General features: G+C 43.4%; 1 protein-coding gene across 1 annotated transcript in view; it reads left to right on the top strand.

Annotated features, from left to right (window-relative positions):
* LOC112230654 (ryanodine receptor 1-like) overlaps positions 1 to 23,882 on the top strand; it is an 80,467-nt gene that overhangs the window by 41,785 nt on the left and 14,800 nt on the right. The window contains exons 62-79 of the mRNA XM_042311219.1: positions 223 to 315; positions 2,931 to 2,945; positions 7,044 to 7,214; positions 7,346 to 7,405; positions 9,764 to 9,898; positions 10,037 to 10,149; positions 10,435 to 10,531; positions 10,626 to 10,732; positions 10,858 to 10,909; positions 11,011 to 11,103; positions 14,488 to 14,587; positions 15,080 to 15,159; positions 15,238 to 15,314; positions 16,500 to 16,573; positions 19,485 to 19,565; positions 19,723 to 19,811; positions 20,503 to 20,631; positions 21,077 to 21,181. Of these exons, the coding sequence (XP_042167153.1) occupies positions 223 to 315; positions 2,931 to 2,945; positions 7,044 to 7,214; positions 7,346 to 7,405; positions 9,764 to 9,898; positions 10,037 to 10,149; positions 10,435 to 10,531; positions 10,626 to 10,732; positions 10,858 to 10,909; positions 11,011 to 11,103; positions 14,488 to 14,587; positions 15,080 to 15,159; positions 15,238 to 15,314; positions 16,500 to 16,573; positions 19,485 to 19,565; positions 19,723 to 19,811; positions 20,503 to 20,631; positions 21,077 to 21,181 (1,671 nt within the window). The remainder of the gene's footprint in view (positions 1 to 222; positions 316 to 2,930; positions 2,946 to 7,043; positions 7,215 to 7,345; positions 7,406 to 9,763; positions 9,899 to 10,036; positions 10,150 to 10,434; positions 10,532 to 10,625; positions 10,733 to 10,857; positions 10,910 to 11,010; positions 11,104 to 14,487; positions 14,588 to 15,079; positions 15,160 to 15,237; positions 15,315 to 16,499; positions 16,574 to 19,484; positions 19,566 to 19,722; positions 19,812 to 20,502; positions 20,632 to 21,076; positions 21,182 to 23,882) is intronic.

Raw genomic sequence — 23,882 nt, 5'->3', positions numbered from 1 at the left:
GTAAAGGTAGTCTAGGATTTGTTACCCTCTGGTTGCACATGTGACATGCTGGTAAAAATGTGGTAAAACTGATTTAAGTTTGCCTGCATTAAAGTCCCCGGCCACTAGAAGAGCATCTTCTGGATGAACATGTCATGTCACCTTAAATCTGTGTACACGACCTATAAACTTTGATTTGATTTGATCTGATGACCTTTCTCTCTCCATCTTGTGTCTCTGCAGAACTTCAAACGAGAGGAGCAGAACTTTGTGGTGATGAATGAGATTAATAACATGTCTTTCCTCACTGCTGACAGCAAGAGCAAGATGAGCACGGTGAGCCAATACCATCTGGGGTTAAAAAGCCATTCATTTACAGTTGAAGTCGGAAGTTTACATACAGCTTAGCCAAATACATTTAAACTCAGTTTTTCACAATTCCTGACATTTAATCCTAGTAAAAAATACCTGTGTTAGGTCAGTTAGGATCACCAATTTATTTTAAGAATGTGAAATGTCAGAATAATAGTAGAGAGATTAATTAATTTCAGGTTTTATTTCTTTCATCACATTCCCAGTGGGTCAGAAGTTTACATACACTCAATTAGTATTTGGTAGCATTGCCTTTAAATTGTTTAACTTGGGTCAAACGTTTAGGGTAGCCTTCCACAAGCTTCCCACAATAAGTTGGGTTAATTTTGGCCCATTCCTCCTGACAGAGCTGGTGTAACGGAGTCAGGTTTGTAGGCCTCCTTGCTCACACACACTTTTTCAGTTCTGCCCACAAATGTTCTATAGGATTGAGGTCAGAGCTTTGTGATGGCCACTCCAATACCTTGACTTTGTTGTCCTTAATAAGCCATTTTGCCACAACTTTGGAAGTATGCTTGGGGTCATTGTCCATTTGGAAGACCCATTTGCAACCAAGCTTTAACTTCCTGACTGACGTCTTGAGATGTTGCTTCAATATATCCTCATAATTTTACCTCCTCATGATGCCATCAATTTTGTGAAGTGCACCAGTCCCTCCTGCAGCAAAGCACCCCCACAACATGATGCTGCCACCCCCGTGCTTCATGGTGGGGATGGTGTTCTTCGGCTTGCAAGCCTCCCCCTTTTTCCTCCAAACATAACAATGGACATTATGGTCAAACAGTTCTATTTTCTTTTCATCAGACCAGAGGACATTTTCCAAAAAGTACGATCTTTGTCCCCATGTGCAGTTGCAAATCATAGTCTGCCTTTTTTTATGGCGGCTTTGGAGCTGTGGCTTCTTCCTTACTGAGCAGCCTTTCAGGTTATGTCGATATATACTCGTTTTACTGTAGATATTGATACTTTTGTACCTGTTTCCTCCAGCATCTTCACAAGGTCCTTTGCTGTTGTTCTGGGATTGATTTGCTCTTTTCACACCAAATCACTTTCATCTCTAGGAGACAGAACGCGTCTCCTTCCTGATCAGTATGACGGATGCGTGGTCCAATGGTGTTTATACTTGTGTACTATTGTTTGTACAGATGAACCTTCAGGCATTTGGAAATCCCGCCCAAGGATGAACCAGACTTGTGGCGGTTTACAATAATTTTTCTGAGGTCTTGACTGATTTCTTTTGATTTTCCCATGATGTCAAGCAAAGAGGCACTGAGTTTGAAGGTAGGCCTTGAAATACATCCACAGGTACACCTCCAATTGACTCAAATGATGTCAATTAGCCTATCAGAAGCTTCTAAAGCCATGACATCATTTTCTGGACTTTTCCGAGCTGTTTAAAGGCGCAGTCAACTTAGTGTATGTAAACTTCTGACCCACTGGAATTGTGATACAGTGAATTATAAGTTAAATAATCATGCAGAAATTAGATGTCCTAACCGACTTGCCAAAACTATAGTTTGTTAAACAAGAAATGTGTGGACTGGTTGAAAAACAAGTTTTAATGACTCCAACCTAAGTGTATGTAAACTTCCGACTTCAACTGTACCTTCAGCGTTTTAAATGTTGTGGCATGTTTACCAGGGCTCTCCAACTCTGTTGCTGGAGCGCTACCATCCTGTAGGTTTTAGCTTTCCATGAACACGGTTGGAGAGCCCTATGTTAGACTGATGTCAGCAGATTTGGGTAGACTATGAATTACTGAAACATCTATCATACATTGTCATTTACACCACAGTAACAATGCAGCCAGCAATTTGTCTCACATCCTGCATCGTTTGCTTTAAAAAATACATGTATTTTTTTACATACTTAATTGTCAATTCATTTGGGATATCCTCCTAACCCATTGTAGCTAACCATGTGGAGTATATCTTACCTATACAAATTGGTGATTCTTTTTAAAAACTGTACTTGATGTCTGCATAGGTTTAAGCAAATGCTAACTAGCCTTAGCACAATGACTGGGTGTCCACAAGTTTATCTGACTCTGAAATGAAAGATCTTGTTACTTAAGTATATATCTTGTATCACTGACAACAGCCGAAAAGTAAAGGCAAACAAGTATTTTCCCCACATCTTCAGCAGGTATGGTACATTGGAAAGCGTAAAAAAATGTTATATAATTTTGCCATGATGGCTTTTTGCCCTGTTTTCCATGCCTGCCTTGACCTGTATATCCACTCCTGAGTGGCGCAGTGGTCTAAGACACTGCATCTCAGTGCAAGAGACATCACTGCAGTACCTGGTTCAAATCCAGGCTGCATCACATCCGACCGTGATTGGGAGTCCCATAGGGCGGCGCACAATTGCCCCGGCGTCGTCCGGGTTTGGCCGGGGTAGGCCGTCATTGTAAATACGAATTTGTTTTTAACTGACTTGCCTAGTTAAATAAAGGTTAAACTAAACGATAGGCAGTGTATATGTCAGTAGAGAGGTTGAGTAGCTCTAGCAGGTGGGTTTACAGTTCTCTCTTTGACTGTCCCTTGTCCTCTTTTTCTGTGTCCACGCTGGGTTTCTAGGGCAACGACTCAGAGGTTAGACTGTTTCTGCATGACCCCTGTGCTGACCGCATGGCACCTCACTTTGGGGGGCTTTTCATCAACTCTTCCGGCACAGTGGCACACCAGGACACCGCACACACACACACACACACATTTCTAGCACGTTCCAATTCACCCACACACAACTTGTCGCAATTCTACTTTATATGTAGAGGCAGCTGTCTATGTCCACTCAGTAACTAGCTACGTGTTCTGCACTTTACTGCAACACCAATGGGAAGGAACTGGACACTCAGAAATAGAGCACAATAGCTAGTCTGGATTGACTTACATGCATCACTGATACGTTTTGGATCCAGTTACACTATCGTCAACACTGTGGACACGATTAACACTCAGCTAGAAGACTAATATCACATTTTCTACTGCTGAACTACATAGAATTACAGGCATAAACAAACCTGTGTGACAGAGTGTGTGAGTGACAGTCACAGTGCTCCACACTGGGGCAGATAGCGAAAGCAGACATGCACCATACTGTTATAACAGTAGTGGACCTCCCCCAGACCTGCCAGTCTGTGTGTGTGTGGGGGGGAGTCTGGAGGCGCTTGATGAAAGTACTCTGCCGTAGTCGGGCTCATGGCACTAGGCTCCGCACCAGGCCTGCCCAAAGCAGCAGTGGGAGCAGAGTGCCATCATCCTGCCAATAGGTTTGCACCCAGTTGATTGTAGTTAGGTGGGAGTTTTCCTTCCATTTATTTTATTTTCTGTTGAAGGTTGGTTGGTCTGTAGCATTTGTGGTCTAGCTCCCTACACAAGGGGATGCTGTTAGTCCTGCTCTCTGTGCTCACCGTTCACTCATTCCTCCCTCCCTGTAGCCGCCATGTCAGACCATGGCTTAGCATCATCATATCCTCCAGTCAGTCTCCACCCACACACCTGTCCCCTTTCTTTAACCCCTGACCTGATACTATATTTAACAGGACTGAAAAAAGTTTCTGGAACAAGCTCTATAGTACTCTATGTAGAATAAACTCAATGTGACTACCTAACCCCAATCTATTTTAATCAAACCTGTCTTCTAAAATCTCCCCTAAAACCTTTGCACCCATCTTCCCCTAAATTAGCCTTATTCATAACACACTCCTTGCATTGAAGTACTGGTTTGGAGAAGTGGTTGAATCTGCCTGGACTTGTCTGTGGCTTTGACACACTCCTACCACTCGCTCACATTTTACTTTACCAGGAGTAGATGCACTTCTCTGTCATAAAGGGCATACTCCGAGATGGATACAGCAGTCTCACTTTTCACCACTGCAGATTCCCTTAGTCCTTCGTGACATTTGGTCATGACACATTCTCTGTTTCTAGGGCTTTGCGTCCTCTCCTGTTCTGTGCATTGGTCCTCTGTTATCTTCACTCCCTGGGCCAACCTCAGCCTGCTGTATGACACGCACGTGTACACATACACACACAGAGAGACAGAGAAATACACACACACTACATACAAGCTTGCAGGGGACGTCAGAGAGGGCAGACAACAGTTTCTGTGATGTTCCATCACAGAAACGAGACAGGAGAACGGGAGGAGAGCACAGGGGTGATGGGACTTATCCCATGTGGGGCGTATATCCCATGGACATTTGGTTTACTTATGTTATTTGCTAGTTGGTTGCTAACACCTTGATCTGAATCTAGTTTCCTATTAACATGATGCTACTTACAACTAATAGTTGTGTGTGTTTTCAACAGGAGCTTTGTTACTACTCTCCAAAACCATGTAACACATGAATTCACCTAGTGCTGCTGGTGCCAAATGCATCTGAGAAACATACTGTACAACAGGATTTTTAATGTGAATGCAATGCGTTTGTAAGCATGTTTTTATCTGTGCAGTTTCACTGATTTCCTGTCCTACAGATTAGAATGATTCCTTTCAGTTGTCCTCCCCAACACCCTCCACCCCAGCTCCAACCCCTGTCCTTCTCAATGCAGTATTACATTCTCACATTCCCCTTCCCTTACCGGCCAAGGGTTCAGAAACAGGTCATTATGGTGGTGAGATGTAGCCCTGATTCTGGTCAGTTTGGTTCTTTTATCAGTACATTGCCTGTCCACCTGCAGCAAATACTGAATAACATGATGATGTGAAGGAACTGACCTAGGCTGAAGGGTTCAGAGATGAGTCCATGGCTTTTGATATTAGAGGGTGTTAACTGTTAATTAATGGTATTTTGTGATAGCTACAGCCTGAGTAAGCAGGTATGGGGACACATTGTAACTCAACAGGTCATTGAAATGAGAAGCAATGGTCATATTTCCACTGGATTGCAGGTATCAAGCTGGAAATAATGTGACGAGCACATTATGGTTTTTAGTACATTGCACAAAGTGTGGATGTCATGTACATCTAGGATGTCAAACTCATTCCATGGAGGGCCTAGTGTCTGCTGGTTTTTGGGAGTTCCTTACTAAGACCTAGACAACCAGGCGAGGGGAGTTCCTTACTAAGACCTAGACAACCAGGTGAGGAGAGTTCTTAACAAAGACCTAGACAACCAGGTGAGGGGTTCCTAACTAAGACCTAGACAACCAGGTGAGAGAAGTTCCTTACTAATCAGTGACCTTAATTCATCGATCAAGTACAAGGGAGGAGTGATAACCAGCAGACACTCAGCCCTCCGTGGAATGTGTTTGACACGTGATGGAGATTATTTAATGTAATGTAAATATACACTCAGTAGCCAGTTTATTAGGTACACCACCTCATTCACAAAAATGGTTGGCTCCTACAGTCTCGTGGCCATGGCTTGCTATATAAAAGAGTCAGACAGGCATCAAGGCATTCAGTTACTGTTCGATTGAATGTTAGAATTGGAAAAGCAAGTGGCCTAAGTGACTTTGAGCGTGGTTTCGTCATTAGTGCCAGGTGCGCCAGTTCCATTATCTCAGAAACGGCTGGCCTCCTGGGCTTTTCACGCACAACTGTGTCTAGGGTTTACAGAGAATGGTGCGACAAACTAAAAACATCCAGTCAGCGGCAGTCCTGTGGGCGAAAACAGCTTGTTGATGAGAGAGGTTGAAGGAGGCGGGCCACAAACAGTCAAATAATGGTGCAGTACAACAGTGGTGTGCAGAATGGCATCTCGGAATGCACAACTCATCAGTCCTTGTCACGCAAGGGCTATTGCAGCAGACAACCAGGTTCCAACCGGGTTCCACTCCTATCAGCTAAAAACAAGAAGAAGCGGCTCCAGTGGGCACAAGATCACCAACACTGGACAATTGAGGACTGGAAAAAGATCGCCTGGTCCGACCAATCCCGGTTTCTGTCAGGATTTGGCATAAGGAGCATGAGTCCATGGCCTCATCCTGCCTGGTGTTAACGGTAGAGGTTGGTGGTGAAATAATGGGAGGTATGTTTTCCTGGCACACGTTAGGTCCTGTGATACCAATTGAGTAACTTAGGAAACCACACCTTGTAGAATCCATGCCCTGAAGAATTCAGGCTGTTCTGGAGGCAAAGGGTGGGGGGGGGGTCTGACCCAGTACTATATGGGTGTACCTAATGAACTGGCCACTGAGTGTATAATGTAGAATAAGTTGCTTTTCTATTGTAGTGTTCATTAATAATTATTTTCATGGTTAAGAGGTAGAACAGGACTCTTATTGAAAAATGTAAATGATTGTGAGTGTCGTGCCATCGAATCAGTGCCATGGGTTCAATGCTAAGCAGTGTTAATTGATATATTGTTCAATGCTAAGCAGTGGTAATTGATGGTGTTCAATGCTAAGCAGTGTTGATCTATATGTTGTTCAGTGCTGAGCAGTGTTAATGTATATGTTGTTCAATGCTAAGCAGTGGTAATTGATATGTTGTTCAATACTAAGCTATGTTAATTTCTATGTTGTTCAATGCTAAGCTGTGGTAATTGATATGTTGTTCAATGCTAAGCAGTGTTAATGTATATGTTGTTCAATGCTAGGCAGTGTTAATGTATATGTTGTTCAATGCTAAGCTGTGGTAATTGATATGTTGTTCAATGCATGTATTGGTTGTGGCTTTATGCATGAAGAAGATGCCTTGGTCCCTCCTTATGTTCTTGGCTTGGTCCCTCCTTGTGTTCTTAGGCTGGTGGCTCAGACGTGGAGCGTACCAAGAAGAAAAGACGGGGAGATCGTTACTCAGTGCAGACGTCACTTATTGTGGCTGCCCTGAAAAAGATGCTCCCCATCGGCCTCAACATGTGCTCCCCTGCTGATCAGGAGCTTATCAACCTGGCCAAGATACGATACTCTTTGGTAGTCTGCCCTCGGCTGTCTTAAATAACTCTGCCTTAGTATGACTAGTTGTTTGAGCCAGACCCATAGGGCCGTATATCCAGACACAGAAATGGTTCCAAAATAAATGTTAAACAACATTTGTTTTCCAGAGGGACACGGATGAGGAAGTAAGAGAGTTTTTGCAAAACAACCTGCATCTTCAAGGCAAGGTAAGATGGACAGGGTTGGTGCAGTAAAGTGATACATGGTGAAGTCCTGTGGTGTTCATCCGGCTGTCCTGTGGTGTTCATCCGGCTGCACTGTGTGTTCATCCGGCTGCACTGTGTGTTCATCCGGCTGCACTGTATGTTCCTCCGGCTGCACTGTATGTTCATCTGGCTGCACTGTATGTTCCCGGCTGCACTGCGTGTTCATCCGGCTGCACTGTATGTTCTTCCGGCTGCACTGTATGTTCCTCCGGCTGCACTGTGTGTTCATCCGGCTGCACTGTGTGTTCCTCCGGCTGCACTGTGTGTTCATCCGGCTGCACTGTATGTTCCTCCGGCTGCACTGTATGTTCATCCGGCTGCACTGTATGTTCCCCCGGCTGCACTGTATGTTCCCCCGGCTGCACTGTATGTTCCCCGGCTGCACTGTATGTTCATCCGGCTGCACTGTATGTTCCCCGGCTGCACTGTATGTTCATCCGGCTGCACTGTATGTTCCTCCGGCTGCAGTGTGTGTTTTTCCGGCTGCACTGTATGTTTTCCCGGCTGCACTGTGTGTTCATCCGGCTGCATTGTGTGTTCATCCGGCTGCACTGTGTGTTCATCCGGCTGCACTGTGTGTTCATCCAGCTGCACTGTGTGTTCATCCGGCTGCACTGTATGTTCCTCCGGCTGCACTGTATGTTCCCCCGGCTGCACTGTATGTTTTCCCGGCTGCACTGTATGTTCCCCGGCTGCACTGTATGTTTTCCCGGCTGCACTGTATGTTCCCCCCGGCTGCACTGTATGTTTTCCCGGCTGCACTGTATGTTCCCCGGCTGCACTGTATGTTCCCCGGCTGCACTGTATGTTCCCCCGGCTGCACTGTATGTTCCTCCGGCTGCAGTGTGTGTTTTTCCGGCTGCACTGTATGTTTCCCCGGCTGCACTGTATGTTCATCCGGCTGCACTGTATGTTCCTCCGGCTGCAGTGTGTGTTCATCCGGCTGCACTGTATGTTCATCTGGCTGCACTGTATGTTCCCCCGGCTGCAGTGTGCGTTTTCCTCCGACTGCAGTGTGCGTTTTCCTCCGACTGCAGTGTGCGTTTTCCTCCGGCTGCAGTGTGCGTTTTCTTCCGGCTGCACTGTGTGTTCCTCCGGCTGCACTGTTTTCCTCCGGCTGCACTGTATGTTCCTCCGGCTGCAGTGTGCGTTTTCTTCCGGCTGCACTGTGTGTTCCCCCGGCTGCACTGTGTGTTCCCCGGCTGCAGTGAGTGTTCCTCTAGCTGCAGTGTGCGTTCCTCTAGCTGCAGTGTGCGTTCCTCTAGCTGCAGTGAGTGTTCCTCTAGCTGCAGTGAGTGTTCCTCTAGCTGCAGTGTGTGTTCCTCTAGCTGCAGTGTGTGTTCCTCTAGCTGCAGTGTGTTACTCTAGCTGCAGTGTGTGTTCCTCTAGCTGCAGTGTGTGTTCCTCTAGCTGCAGTGTGTTACTCTAGCTGCAGTGAGTGTTCCTCTAGCTGCAGTGAGTGTTCCTCTAGCTGCAGTGTGTGTTCCTCTAGCTGCAGTGTGTGTTCCTCTAGCTGCAGTGTGTTACTCTAGCTGCAGTGTGTGTTTCTCTAGCTGCAGTGTGTGTTCCTCTAGCTGCAGTGAGTGTTCCTCTAGCTGCAGTGAGTGTTCCTCTAGCTGCAGTGAGTGTTCCTCTAGCTGCAGTGTGTGTTCCTCTAGCTGCAGTGTGTGTTCCTCTAGCTGCAGTGTGTTACTCTAGCTGCAGTGTGTGTTCCTCTAGCTGCAGTGTGTGTTCCTCTAGCTGCAGTGTGCGTTCCTCTAGCTGCAGTGAGTGTTCCTCTAGCTGCAGTGAGTGTTCCTCTAGCTGCAGTGTGTGTTCCTCTAGCTGCAGTGTGTGTTCCTCTAGCTGCAGTGTGTTACTCTAGCTGCAGTGTGTGTTCCTCTAGCTGCAGTGTGTGTTCCTCTAGCTGCAGTGTGTTACTCTAGCTGCAGTGAGTGTTCCTCTAGCTGCAGTGAGTGTTCCTCTAGCTGCAGTGTGTGTTCCTCTAGCTGCAGTGTGTGTTCCTCTAGCTGCAGTGTGTTACTCTAGCTACAGTGTGTGTTTCTCTAGCTGCAGTGAGTGTTCCTCCTGCTGCACTGTGTGTTCCCCGGCTGCAGTGTGCGTTCCTCTAGCTGCAGTGAGTGTTCCTCTAGCTGCAGTGTGTGTTTCTCTAGCTGCAGTGAGTGTTCTCCTGCTGCACTGTGTGTTCCCCCGGCTGCAGTGTGCGTTCCTCTAGCTGCAGTGAGTGTTCCTCTAGCTGCAGTGTGTGTTTCTCTAGCTGCAGTGAGTGTTCCTCTAGCTGCAGTGTGCGTTCCTCTAGCTGCAGTGTGTTGTGTTCAGGTGGAGAACCCGTCCATGTGCTGGCAGATGTCCCTGTATAAGGAGATGGCAGGGAAGGCTGAGGATGCTGACGCTCCAGAGAAAGTGGTGAAGAGGGTGCAGGAGGTGTCAGCTGTTCTCTATCACATTGAGGTGGTGAGTAGTAGTAGTAGTACACTCAGTACTTCAATACTACAACATCAATATAATCCTACAGTATCCCTATAGTCCTACTTCACACACATGGCATGATGTCAGTGGTGGCGTTTCTCTCAATTATCTCGTCTCACTTAGACGGAGCACCCCTTCAAATCCAAAAAGATTGTGTGGCACAAACTGCTCTCCAAGCAGAGACGCAAGGCTGTGGTAGCCTGCTTTAGGATGACTCCACTCTACAACCTACCAAGGTTAGAGATGCTATTACAGTCTTGTATTTACATTTGAGTCATCTAGCAGGCACTCTTATCCAGAGCGATTTACAGAAGCAATTAGGGTTAAGCGCCTTGCTCAAGTGCACATCGACAGATTTTTCACCTAGTCTGCTCTGAGATTAGAACCAGCGACTTTTCAGTTACTGGTCCGACATTCTAAAATGCTAGGCTACCTGCCTCCACATTCAAACATATGCAGTAAGTAACACACAGCCACAAGTAAAATACAGACACTAACATGGTTTTCTGTCTGCCTCACAGGCATAGAGCTTCTAATATGTTCCTGGAAGGATACAAACGCAACTGGATCCATACTGAAGGCTACTCCTTTGAGGACAGAATGATAGACGACTTGTCTGTAAGCTCTGCATGCTTGACTCACCTTTTGAGGATTTCAGGACCTGCGAGTTTCCTCCTGTAGTTTCACTCCCACATCTCTTTCTCAAACACAGAAAGCCATGGAGCAGGAAGGTGAGGAAGAGGAAGAGACTGAGACCAAGCCAGATCCCCTTCACCAACTAATTTTGCATTTCAGCCGTACCGCTCTCACAGAGAAGAGGTGGGACTCTCCTTTTCTCCCTCAAGCATGTTAGTTGAGCAGCTTTTGGATTGAATTCAACACTAAATACGCATCTCAACCTTTTGACATGTTGCCTAAGCCTCTGTTTCTTCTCATCGTTACAGTAAACTTGATACAGATTACCTATATATGGCATACGCTGATATTATGGCAAAGGTGAGTTTTATGATGGAACATTTTAGCATGTTATTGTTATTTGTATACGAATGTATTTAAAGTATATCATTTATTTTTTTCCTTGTCTGTGTGTGTTGTAGAGCTGCCACATTGGTGAGGAGGACGAAGGGGGAGAGGAGGTGGAGGAAGGGGCTGAGGATGAGATGTCCTTTGAGGTGCGACAGACAGAACTGGTATGGGGCGGCCAGGGGAGCAGGGAGACACTGGAGCGGTAGCTCTCAACGCATCGAGTGACCACATCATCCACTGCACATCAGCATGCAACCACATCTCTCTGTTCTCTATCGCTCTTCTCTCTCCTCTCTCATCCCTCTTTTGTCTCTTCTATCTGTTCCTTTATATGCTTGTTGCTTCCTCCTAAATGTTATTTGTTTGTCACTTGTTCTCCGTCTTTGTGTTTTGCTTCACTCCAAGTGTTTCTGGGTTGTACCTGGCTGTTGTGGTTAACAACGCCGTTAACATTCTGTAGATGTTGCATGACTCACAAAGTGATTGGAAAATACAACTTATCTAGACACAATCACATGGACCATCATCAATAGCACAAAATTCTATTGATGAGTAATTCCTTCAATTTGGCAGGCAGAATGTATTTACATGGGTCAAATACTGTTGTCAATCATATAATGGCTCCTCTATTATTTTGGACAGAAATACATCTAATAATTTCCATAGTTTGTATATACACTAAGCATACAAAACATTAGGAACACCTTCCTAATATTGAGTTGCACACCTTTTTGCCCTCAGAACAGCCTCAATTTGCCGGGGGATGAACTCTACAAAGTGTCGAAAGCGTTCTACAGGGATGCTGGCCCATGTTGACTCCAATGCTTCCCACAGTTGTCAAGTTCACTGGATGTCCTTTGGGTGGTGGACCATTCTTGATACACACGGGAAACTGTTGAGTGTGAAAATTCCAGCAGCGTTACAGTTCTTGACACATTCAAACAGGTGTGCTTGGCACCTTCTACCATACCCCGTTCAAAGGAACATAAATCCTCTGAATGGCACACATACACAATCCATGTCTCAATTGTCTCAAGGCTGAAAAATCCTTCTTTAACCTGTCCTTTCCCTTCACCTACACTGATTGAAGTGGATTTAACAAGTGACATCAACAAGGAATCATAGCTTTCACCTGGATTCACCTGGTCAGTCTGTCATAGAAAGAGCAGGTATTCCTAAGGTTTTGTCCACTCAGTGTATATACCGGTATTTTATACCACTTATGAATGTAAGTGGTATATTTGGACGAATAGGAATTACTCCTGCGTCTGTAAATTGTTACCTTTAGAGTGTAGGAGGCCATTAGCCATGTTGTTGGTTTGTCCCAAGTCTAGTCTATCACTGCCAGCTCATACCAGCTCATACCACCATACCCCACCTATGGTCTTTCATGTAGATTCAGATGGAATCTCGAACAGAACTGATCCTGTCTGTTTCTCAGATGGAATCTCGAACAGAACTGATCCTGTCTGTTTCTCAGATTGTAACCAACTACTGACCCTTTGACTGACCTCTGACCACGTCTGTGTCAGTTCCATGTTCTCTTACTGCTCTCCCACTTACTCTGGCGTAACACCTTTATCTCTATTAACTGAGTGTTACTAATCAATGCTGTTCCCTTCCATACTTTCTTAGCGTATTGACCAATAGACTACAGTGAAAGCCTGTCTACTTTCCCAGACACCTAGACTGACACATACAGTAAGAATATGTGTAAGAAGAGTTCCAGCAACAACACATTCACTGATAGACAGACTGTATACTACACCTGATAGAGGGCTTATCCAAACCCCACTCTTGTTTCCATTGGATTGGAAACTCTCTATAAGTAATGTCAAGTACACCTGCACCATGCTTACTGGGTAGACCATAATCAGGCATACGCGGGTGGGTGGGTGGAGCTTTGGGTGGGTTAGGAGGGTGGGATGCTTGTGGGAACTGATTAAATATGTATTTGTATGACTTTTGTTTTAATTAAGTCTTGGTTGAAAAGAAAATGTTGGTTACAATATCAAATCTGGTTAGTTTTTATACCTTCTATATACTTAATTGCATTACATTGCACTTGTCAAAATGTTGCAAGCTTACACTACAAATGTAGTTCTGTGACAGACATGTTTGGGCTTTTTAAAATAAAAATGTCATAACATGTATTTAAGACACCAAGGGGGACACTGTGGTTATTCAATAGATCCTGTATGGTTCTTTGCAACGGCTAGCACTGCAGCGTGCAAGGCCATCAGGGCTGTTTGCTGTAGTCTAACGTTTGCTCCAGTCAGCAAACGTGCAGAAGTAGTGTAATGACTCCATGACTAATTAACTGGGGAGAGAGAATGGGTGAGAGAGAGAAACAGATAGGTGGAATGGAAGTAATGAAATGTGTGGAAAACGAGTCAAAAAGCAGATAAAGCATGCAGGTTTGAATGAGTTTATCCCTATACAATGAGAGGAAAAGGGCAACTAAGAAATGGAGGTGGAGAGTAGAAACTGAGAATGAGAAACTATTTCAATTTTAGATATTCGGTACAGGTCAAAAGTTTAGACAGATCTACTCATTCCAGGGTTTTTCTTTATTTTCACTATTTTCTACATTGTAGAATAATAGTGAAGACATCCAAACTATGAAATAACACATATGGAATCATGTAGTAACCAAAAAAGTGTTAAACAAATGTATTTATTTTTTATTTAACTACAGTAGGCAAGTCAGTTAAGAACAAATTAGCGGTTTAAGGCACTGCATCTCAGTCCTTGAGTCGTCACTACAGACATCCTGGTTCGATTCCAGGCTGTATCACAACCGGCCATGATTGGGAGTCTAAAGGACGGCGCACAATTGGCCCAGCATCATCCAGGTTTGACCGGTGTAGGCCGTCATGGTAAATAAGAATTTGTTCTTAACTGACTTGCCTAGTTAAATAAAGGTTAAATAAAATGTAAATATATATATTTTGCCTTGATGACAGCTTTGCACACTCTTGGCATTCTCTCAACCAGCTTCATGAAATGCATTTCAATTAAGGAAAAGTGAAGGAAAAGCATCCAACAAGTGCTCAGCATATGCGGGAACTCATTCAAGACTGTTGGAAAAGCATTCCAGGTGACTACCTCATGAAGCTGGTTGAGAAAATGCCAAGCGTGTGCAAAGTTGTCATCAATGCAAAGGGTGGATACTTTGAAGAATCTAAAATCTAAAATATATTTTGATTTTTTGAAACACTTTTTTGCTTACTATACGATTCATTATGTGTTATTTCATAGTTTGATGTTTTCACTATTTTCTACAATGTTGAAAATAGTAAAAATAAAGAGAACTTTCAATGAGTAGGTGTGTCCAAACTTTGACTGGCATTGTATATGAAGCATTTAAAACAATAGGCCTACACTATTAAAACAAAGTTTAGGGCAGCAAATCAGTGGAGCTTAGAGAGAAGGTCTATACAGCTAGGTACTAGCAGTGTGAATGCAGAGGGACTGTGTGACTGTCACTTGTTCTCCTTCTTTGTGTGACCATCAGGACACAGTCACAGCATCTGTGTCCATCACAGGAAAAAGAGATGGAGAAACAGAGACTTCTGTACCAGCAGTCCCGTCTCCATAACCGTGGGGCGGCTGAGATGGTGCTGCAGATGATTAGTGCTTGCAAAGGTACTTCCCCTACCCATGCAGTTACCCCAAGGATCCCCAATTACATTCAACTGTGGGATGATTACTCCTGGAGAGGATGGTCAGGGGGACGGAACATAATTTAGTTATAAATCATTTGTACACTTCAAATTGACCACAAGAATCCCAAACAGATATAGTATTTAACAAAAACAAAATCAAATCAAACCTTGATTACATTGGGATACGATCATATATGCCTCTCTCTATTTATGCGTAGGAATACTTCTAAACAGATTTCCTAAATTAAAATCACATTGAGGCTTATTTTTTGCTCCTAAAAACTTGAGGGGGGGCAAATAAAATAATTTGGCCTGCAGACCGCCTATTGGAGAACCCTGCAGTACTACAAGTCAATGTCTCTCCATCACAGTGCATGTATTTGAAGGCTACCTGTCATGGTCGACACATATCAAAGACATTATTCATACCCGTCCATCTAGAATGGTAAAGAGTACTTTTCTCTGCATTTAGGTGAGACTGGCTGCATGGTGTCCTCCACCCTTAAATTGGGCATCTCCATCCTAAACGGTGGTAACGTTGAGGTTCAACAGGTAAGTGTTCTCTCAGTGGGCTGTCCATCTGACCTGAAGATATAGTAGTAATTGACTGGTCTCACTGTCTGCTTGCAGAAAATGCTTGAGTACTTGAAGGACAAGAAGGATGTTGGCTTCTTTTTGAGTGTCCAGGCTCTAATGCAGACATGCAGGTTTGTCTTCACCCCTGAATTACTCATAAAGGACAGTACCAGTCAAAAGTTTGGATACACCTACTCATTACAAAAAGTTTTGGGACACTGTAAAGCCCATGGAGAATAAGAGCACCCCCCCGCCATTTCTCCTTCACCCAAATTCAGACAGGTGATGTTCTGAAAGAGCTGCAAAATCTGGACCCCTACAAATCAGCTGGGCAAGACAATCTGGACCCTCTCTTTCTAGAATTATCCACCAAAATTGTTGCAACCCCTATTACTAGCCTGTTCAACCTCTCTTTCGTATCATCTGAGATCCCCAAAGATTGGAAAGCTGCCGCGGTCATCCCCCTCTTCAAAGGGGGAGACACTCTAGACCAAAACTGTTATAGACCTATAACCATCCTGCCCTGCTTTTCTAAAAATCTAGTGTTTTGCAGATACTATTTAATGAAGCTGCCAGTTGAGGACTTGTGAGGCGCCTGTTTCTCAAACTAGACACTCTAAATGTACTCTTGCTCAGTTGTGCACCGGGGCCTCCCAGTCCTCTTTCTATTCTGGTTAGGGCCAGATTGTGCTGTTCTGTGAAGGGAGTAGTACACAGTGTTGTACGAGATCTTCAGTTTCTTGGAAATTTTGTCGCATGGAATAGCCTTCATTTCTCAGAACAAGAATAGACTGACAATTTTCACAAGAAAGTTCTTTGGTTCTGGCCTTTTTGAGCCTGTAATCAAACCCACAAATGCTGATGCTCCAGATACTCAACTAGTCAAAAGTAGGCCGGTTTTATTGCTTCTTTAATTAGCACACCAGTTTTCAGCTGTGCTAACATAATTGCGAAAGTGTTTTGTAATGATCAATTAGCCTTTTAAAATTATAAACTTGGATTAGCTAACACAACGTGCTATTGGAACACAGGAGTGATGGTTGCTGATAATGGGCCTCTGTATGCCTATGTAGATATTCCATAAAAAATCAGCCGTTTCCAGCTACAATAGTAATTTACAACATTAACAATGTCTACACTGTATTTCTGATCAATTTGATGTTATTTTAATGGACAGAAAATGTGCTTTTCTTTCAAAAACAAGGACATTTCTAAATGACCCCAAACTTTTGAACAGTAGAGTATATAAAGGGAAAATGGAGCCAACAGCTTATGAAGTTTGATAAAAGTTGACTGTATGTTGTTTGTCATGGCAGTGTCCTGGACCTGAATGCCTTTGAGAGACAGAACAAGGCAGAGGGTCTGGGCATGTTGTCGGAGGAGGGAACAAGTAAGTCTTTAAAGCTCTCACTGTACTGGACACTGGTACACCAACTTTGTACCACCTTACACCATCTTTGCATCCATGTCCTGCCTAGACAATCACACACTCACACATGTGCAGTATCAGGGCCTATGGTCACTGAGTGGGAGTTCCTCCACTTCATTCCTCATCTTTTTTCAGTATTAGTAACATCCATCAACTCTGCTGTCCAATAATGATTGAGTGATTCATGTGTTGATAGGGCTGTAATTTTGTCAGTGCTCACGCCTTGTCAGTTGGTCATTTGAATTTACATGGTGTCTTTTTAGTACTGTATTTTGACTTGCTAATATTTTGTGTTTACATTCAATGTTAATTTGTAAAATATTTTGTAAATGTAGAATAATTTTAAAACTAATTCTTAGTTTAAAACTCCTAAGTGTTCTACTGTTGTCAATCAACTCACCACCGCTCTCTTTCCCTACCTTGCCATCATCGCGTCCCTCCCTCCCCTATCCTCTCTTCCCATTCCCTCCTTTGCTGGTCCTCAGACATGAAGTCAGAACGGGGTAAATGATACCTCTGTCCCTCTGTTTTTCTACCTTTTCTCTTTCTATTGCCCTCCCTGTTCCCTCTCCCTGTCTCTTCATTTTCTTTAGCTCTTAATTATCTTGTGTTGTGGGGCCCAACTTTATTCAATTTCACACACAAGGAGTTTATGAAATAACCTTTCAGTCATGTCAAGTAATGCCAATTCCATTGTTTCTCTGGTATGTACTGTACATGACTACATAGTGTATTCATAGTAAACTTATTAAACTCTCAAAGAGTAATGTACCCTAACAACAGACAATGACTGAAAAGTGTTTTTTCCCATTGACTGGCTAACCACAGATCTACTGAAACTCAGAAGCTCACCACTATTGCGATCAGACTTCCTGAGCATGGAATAAGCTCAATATCTGGATCTATCTATCTCTCATATTAATCCTCAGTGTTTGTAACTCTGGATCCACAAGCATCTCAGAGTAGGATTGCTGATCTAGGGTCTGTCCATATACAGTGCATTTGGAAAGTATTCAGACCCCTTGACTTTTTCCACATTTTGTTATGTTCAGCCTTATTCTAAAATTGATTAACTTGTTTTTTCCCCTGATCAATCTACACACAATACCTCATAATGACAAAGCAAAAACAGGTTTTTAGAAATGTTTGCAAATGTATAACAAAAAAAGAATGGTGTTCAGACCCTGAGCAATCCAGTCATACACAGAATCTTGTCAAACTCCAATGGGGCTGTCATGGCTTTCGTCTAGCCACTCTACCAGAAAGGCCTGATTGGTGGAGTGCTGCGGAGATGGTTGTCCTTCTGGAAGGTTCTCCCATCTCCACAGAGGAACTCTGGAGCTCTATCAGAGTGACCATCGGGTTCTTGGTCGACTACCTGACCAAGGCCCTTCTACGCCTATTGCTCAGTTTGGCCGGGCGGCCAGCTCTAGGAAGAGTCTTGGTGGTTCCAAACTTCTTCCATTTAAGAATGATGGAGGCCACTGTGTTCTTGGGGACCTTCAATGCTGCAGACATTTTTTGTACCCTTCCCCAGATCTGTGCCTCGACACAATCCTGTCTTTGAGCTCTAAGGACAATTCCTTCGACCTCATGGCTTGGTTTTTGCTCTGACATACACTGTCAACTGTGGGAACTTATATAGACAGGCGTGTGCCTTTCCAAATCATGTCCAATCAATTGAATTTACCACAGGTGGACTCCAATCAAGTTGTAGAAACAAGGATGATCAAGGGGAACAACTGCACCTGAGCTCAATTTCGAGTCTCATAGCAAAGGGTCTGAAAACGAATGTAAATAAGGTATTTCAGTTTTTGATTTTTATAAATTAGCAAATAATTCCCCAAAATCTGTTTTCGCTTTGTCATTATGTAGTATGTAGATTGATGAGGATTGTTTTTATGGTATCCATTTTGGAATAAGGCTGTAATGTAACAAAATGTGGAAAAAGGGAAGGGGTCTGAATACTTTCCGAATGCGCTGTAATCATATTTTTTTTATGATATGAAAGGCAAACTGATCCTAGATCAGCACTCTGTCTGCCCCACCCACCTCTGAACCCTCACATGATTTACACTGTAATCCCTCCACAATGACATCATCCCTCCTCCACTCTACCTTGCTTGGACAGAAGTCCAAACTCTGTCCCTCTTAACCCACATTCAGTGGAGGTAGAGGAGTGCAGTAGGTCTGTGCTGCATGACTGTGTTTCTGCATGCACTGACTAAGGAACTGACAGGGTCAACTTCTCCATTACGTTGAATGTCTGTGCGGTACACAGTGCTGTCCATTGTATCTATACATGTTGATGTGACCATGTACTTTTATCTGTATGTATACTGTGTATTTAGTATACTGTGTTTTCAGTGTTGATGGAGAACTGTTTCTTTATGTATTTATGTATGTGACATAATGGTGTTTGATTATGTGTATTAAAGTGCAGAGGTTCTTATCGTTGCTTGTTGCTGTGAATGTGCTTTTACAGTACATGCCAACCTATTGGCCATGATTCAGCAAGTGTTTGAAGTTTTCTATATTGTAGCTACAGTGAGCAACTCAGTATGGACTAAAGGAAGATGGACCGTCTGTAAGGAGGAGGCTATTGCAGCTCTTACTAATATGATTATGCAGACGTGATGGAGAGCTGTGAAATGATCATCACACTCACCTTATTGCTGCAAGCATGTGTGCTGCTGACCATGGCACGCACTGGCTAACACTCGGATGAATGGCTCAAATTGTCTAGTTAGTCTCCCACCTACATTACATATAGATAGATAGAGGCGGCCTGACTGAACCCCCCCTTATGTCAAATACATCCAGTACCCCTAAAACTAGTCTGATCCTCTGCCCCTTTGTCTGACCTCTCTAGGTGAGAAAGTCATGTCGGATGATGAGTTTACATGTGATCTGTTCCGCATGTTGCAGCTGCTCTGTGAGGGCCACAATAACGGTGAGAAAAATATTATCCAATGGTGTTCTATTTAGGGAATGATGGATTCATCTGTGGCGGCACAGCAACACTTAGGACAATGACATTGAATCATGACTTGCTGTAATGCTGATCAAATGTTGGCAGTCTATTTGAGTGGACTCTGTTTTTACTCCAGATTTCCAGAACTACTTGAGGACACAGACAGGCAGCACCACCACTATCAACATCATCATCTGCACTGTGGATTACCTCCTCCGACTGCAGGTACTGGGACTCTGACTATTAACACATACCTTTTAAAAAGGTGTCCTGTTGTCCCTTTTACCATGAAAATTCACATTTCTAATGAATTTTATAAAGCCCTTTTTACTTCAGCAGTTGTCACAAAGTGCAGAAACCCAACCTAAAACTACAAAGAGCAAGAAATGCAGAAGCACAGTGGCTTTCTCTCTAACCCTCTCTCTCTCCCGCTCTCTCTCTCACCCACCCTCTCTCTCTCACCCCCGCCTCTCTCTCTCTCTAACCCTCTCTCTCTCACCCACCCTCTCTCTCTCTCACCCCCCTCTCTCTCTCTCTCCCTAACCCTCTCTCTCTCACCCACCCTCTCTCTCTCTCTCACCCACCCTCTCTCTCTCTCACCCCCTCTCTCTCTCTCTCTAACTCTCTCTCTCTCACCCCCCTCTCTCTCTCTCTCTCTAACCCTCTCTCTCTCACCCACCCTCTCTCTCTCTCACCCCCTCTCTCTCTCCCTCTCTAACCCTCTCTCTCTCTCACCCACCCTCTCTCTCACCCCCCCCTCTCTCTCTCTCTAACTCTCTCTCTCTCACCCACCCACCCTCTCTCTCTCTCACCCCCCCCTCTCTCTCTCTCTCTCACCTTCTCGCTCTTTCACCCTCACTCGTTCACCCTCTCACTTTCTCTATCTCTCGCTCTCTATCTTTCACTCTCTCTAAAGGAGTCAATCAGTGATTTCTACTGGTATTACTCTGGGAAAGAGATCATCGATGAGCCAGGCAAGAAGAACTTCTCCAAGGCCATGACAGTGGCTAAACAGATCTTTAACAGTCTGACTGAGTACATCCAGGTGAGTATAAACCCATTCATCTGTACAGTATGTAGATGACTGAAAAGCCAACTGACATTTACTCCTGAGGTGCTGACCTGTTGCACCCTCGACAACCTCTGTGATTATTATTATTTGATCCTGCTGGTCATCTATGAACATTTGAACATCTTGGCCATGTTCTGTTATAATCTCCACCCGGCACAGCCAGAAGAGGACTGGCCACCCCTCATAGCCTGGTTCCTCTCTAGGTTTCTTCCTAGGTTCTGGCCTTTCTAGGGAGTTTTTCCTAGCCACCGTGCTTCTACACCTGCATTGCTTGCTGTTTGGGGTTTTAGGCTGGGTTTCTTTACAGCACTTTGAGATATCAGCTGATGTAAGAAGGGCTATATAAATAGATTTGATTTGATGACTGGATGTTAATGGGTAAGTGTGTGACCGTACGTACCCGGTGGTCTCCCCTCAGGGTCCGTGTACAGGCAACCAGCAGTCCCTGACCCACAGCAGGCTGTGGGATGCAGTAGTAGGCTTCCTCCACGTCTTTGCCCACTTGATGATGAAGCTGGCACAGGTACAAGCTACCTGCCTCAAAATATCAACATACACACATCTCAGCACACAAAACATGGCTACTATCCCCCTAGAAACCACACATTGTGGTGTACCTTACACTAAAGTGTACCTTACCTTACACTAAAGTGTACCTTACACTAAAGTGTACCTTACCTTACACTAAAGTGTACCTTACACTAAAGTGTACCTTACCTTACACTAAAGTGTACCTTACACTAAAGTGTACCTTACCTTACACTAAAGTGTACCTTACACTAAAGTGTACCTTACCTTACACTAAAGTGTACCTTACCTTACACTAAAGTGTACCTTACACTAAAGTGTACCTTACCTTACACTAAAGTGTACCTTACCTTACACTAAAGTGTACCTTACACTAAAGTGTACCTTACACTAAAGTGTACCTTACCTTACACTAAAGTGTACCTTACACTAAAGTGTACCTTACCTTACACTAAAGTGTACCTTACCTTACACTAAAGTGTACCTTACCTTACACTAAAGTGTATCTTACACTAAAGTGTACCTTACCTTACACTAAAGTGTACCTTACCTTACACTAAAGTGTACCTTACACTAAAGTGTACCTTACCTTACACTAAAGTGTACCTTACACTAAAGTGTACCTTACCTTACACTAAAGTGTACCTTACCTTACACTAAAGTGTACCTTACACTAAAGTGTACCTTACCTTACACTAAAGTGTACCTTACACTAAAGTGTACCTTACCTTACACTAAAGTGTACCTTACCTTACACTAAAGTGTACCTTACCTTACACTAAAGTGTATCTTACACTAAAGTGTACCTTACCTTACACTAAAGTGTACCTTACACTAAAGTGTACCTTACCTTACACTAAAGTGTACCTTACCTTACACTAAAGTGTACCTTACCTTACACTAAAGTGTACCTTACCTTACACTAAAGTGTACCTTACCTTACACTAAAGTGTACCTTACACTAAAGTGTACCTTACCTTACACTAAAGTGTACCTTACCTTACACTAAAGTGTACCTTACCTTACACTAAAGTGTACCTTACCTTACACTAAAGTGTACCTTACCTTACACTAAAGTGTACCTTACCTTACACTAAAGTGTACCTTACCTTACACTAAAGTGTACCTTACCTTACACTAAAGTTGGATGTGCATGAGGAAATTACATAGTTTGTATATGTATATATATATATATGTCTCTGGCATGTAAATGCCCACAAAAATCATCTGTATGTAACTACGCTGTGCACAAAATACACTTGCATCTACATTTCATGGTATAGGCTATTTTGTGCACTTTTTATGAAAGGATTGTGGTTTCACATATCAAAGTGGTCTGTGTTACCATTTCTGGGGTGAAAATCTGCTCTGAGCTTACACTTGACTGCCAACTATGCATTTAACAAACGCCTTTCAATCCAACAACTTGAACACTTTTGTTGCATTGTTTGACTGATAAGTCTGTAATTTAAAAAAGATATATTTACCGTGAAAGTAGTTTATAGAAAGTGAATCTGGAATGGTGAACTAGATCTTATTGTGATGCTAAAAACCTCTGCTACATGAAAGTGTCCTCTCTTACTCCCAGGCATAAAGCAATCAGCCTCAGAGATATCTCCTCACAGATATCTTCTCACAGATATCTTCTCACAGATATCTCCTCACAGATATCTCCTCACAGATATCTCCTCACAGATATCTCCTCAGATATCTCCTCACAGATATCTCCTCACAGATATCTCCTCACAGATATCTCCTCACAGATATCTCCTCACAGATATCTCCTCACAGATATCTCCTCACAGATATCTCCTCACAGATATCTTCTCATGCACACTCTCTTTTTCTACCTGACATTCACACCAATGCACTGGCTTGCAGACACACCACATAAATGACTGGAACACTATTGAACAGTGGTACTCCTTTTTTAACTGAAGAAAGTAACGCCACATTTGTACCGTACTGTAAGTATGTTAGTTACAAGTAAACCGTTTGTAGATTGATAAGTTATATGTACTGATAATGAAATATATTAGCGGTGTAATGTTAGTACGTAACACCTTGATGAAACTATAGCCAACTGTAAAATCCAAACACTTTGAAATGTAGCACTGTCTTTATGTTTTTATCGTTTACAAATCCTATGAGATATTGATTATGTAAACTGTCTTTCACATGGTCTATGCAGGGTAAAGTATCTACTCATTTTATTTATCTATCATTGATGTGATTGGGTGTTTACCAGTTTGTTCCTGATTCATCCCTGCTTTTTTCTCAGTTTGTTTTATCCTCACCTGCCTTTAAGGCTAGAATAAGAAGTAGAAAAATACTTATTTTGTAATTCAATAATATTGTATGTCAACCTCCAGAACAGTGGCAACACAACCTCCAGAACAGTGGCAACACAACCTCCAGAACAGTGGCAACACAACCTACTGCAACAATGGAAACATTGCTTTATTTGGTTAACTTCAAGTGCTTTATACAATGACATTACTAACCTACATTAGGGATAGGAAAGTGAAATGCTTAAAAGCAGGTGAATGTAAAGCTCGCTGAATGAAGCCCTTTAACACTCCCCTGATGGAGCGTACACTGTATAGGGGTTAGAGTGACCTGGACACCGTAATGTTTTGACTGTGTGTGTGTGTGTGTGTGTGTGTATGATGGGATGCTTTCTGACTAATTCTAAC

Source organism: Oncorhynchus tshawytscha, linkage group LG33 (assembly GCF_018296145.1).
Source record: "Oncorhynchus tshawytscha isolate Ot180627B linkage group LG33, Otsh_v2.0, whole genome shotgun sequence".
NCBI classification, from domain to species: domain Eukaryota; kingdom Metazoa; phylum Chordata; class Actinopteri; order Salmoniformes; family Salmonidae; genus Oncorhynchus; species Oncorhynchus tshawytscha.
This window is presented reverse-complemented; position numbering and strand designations above follow the sequence as displayed.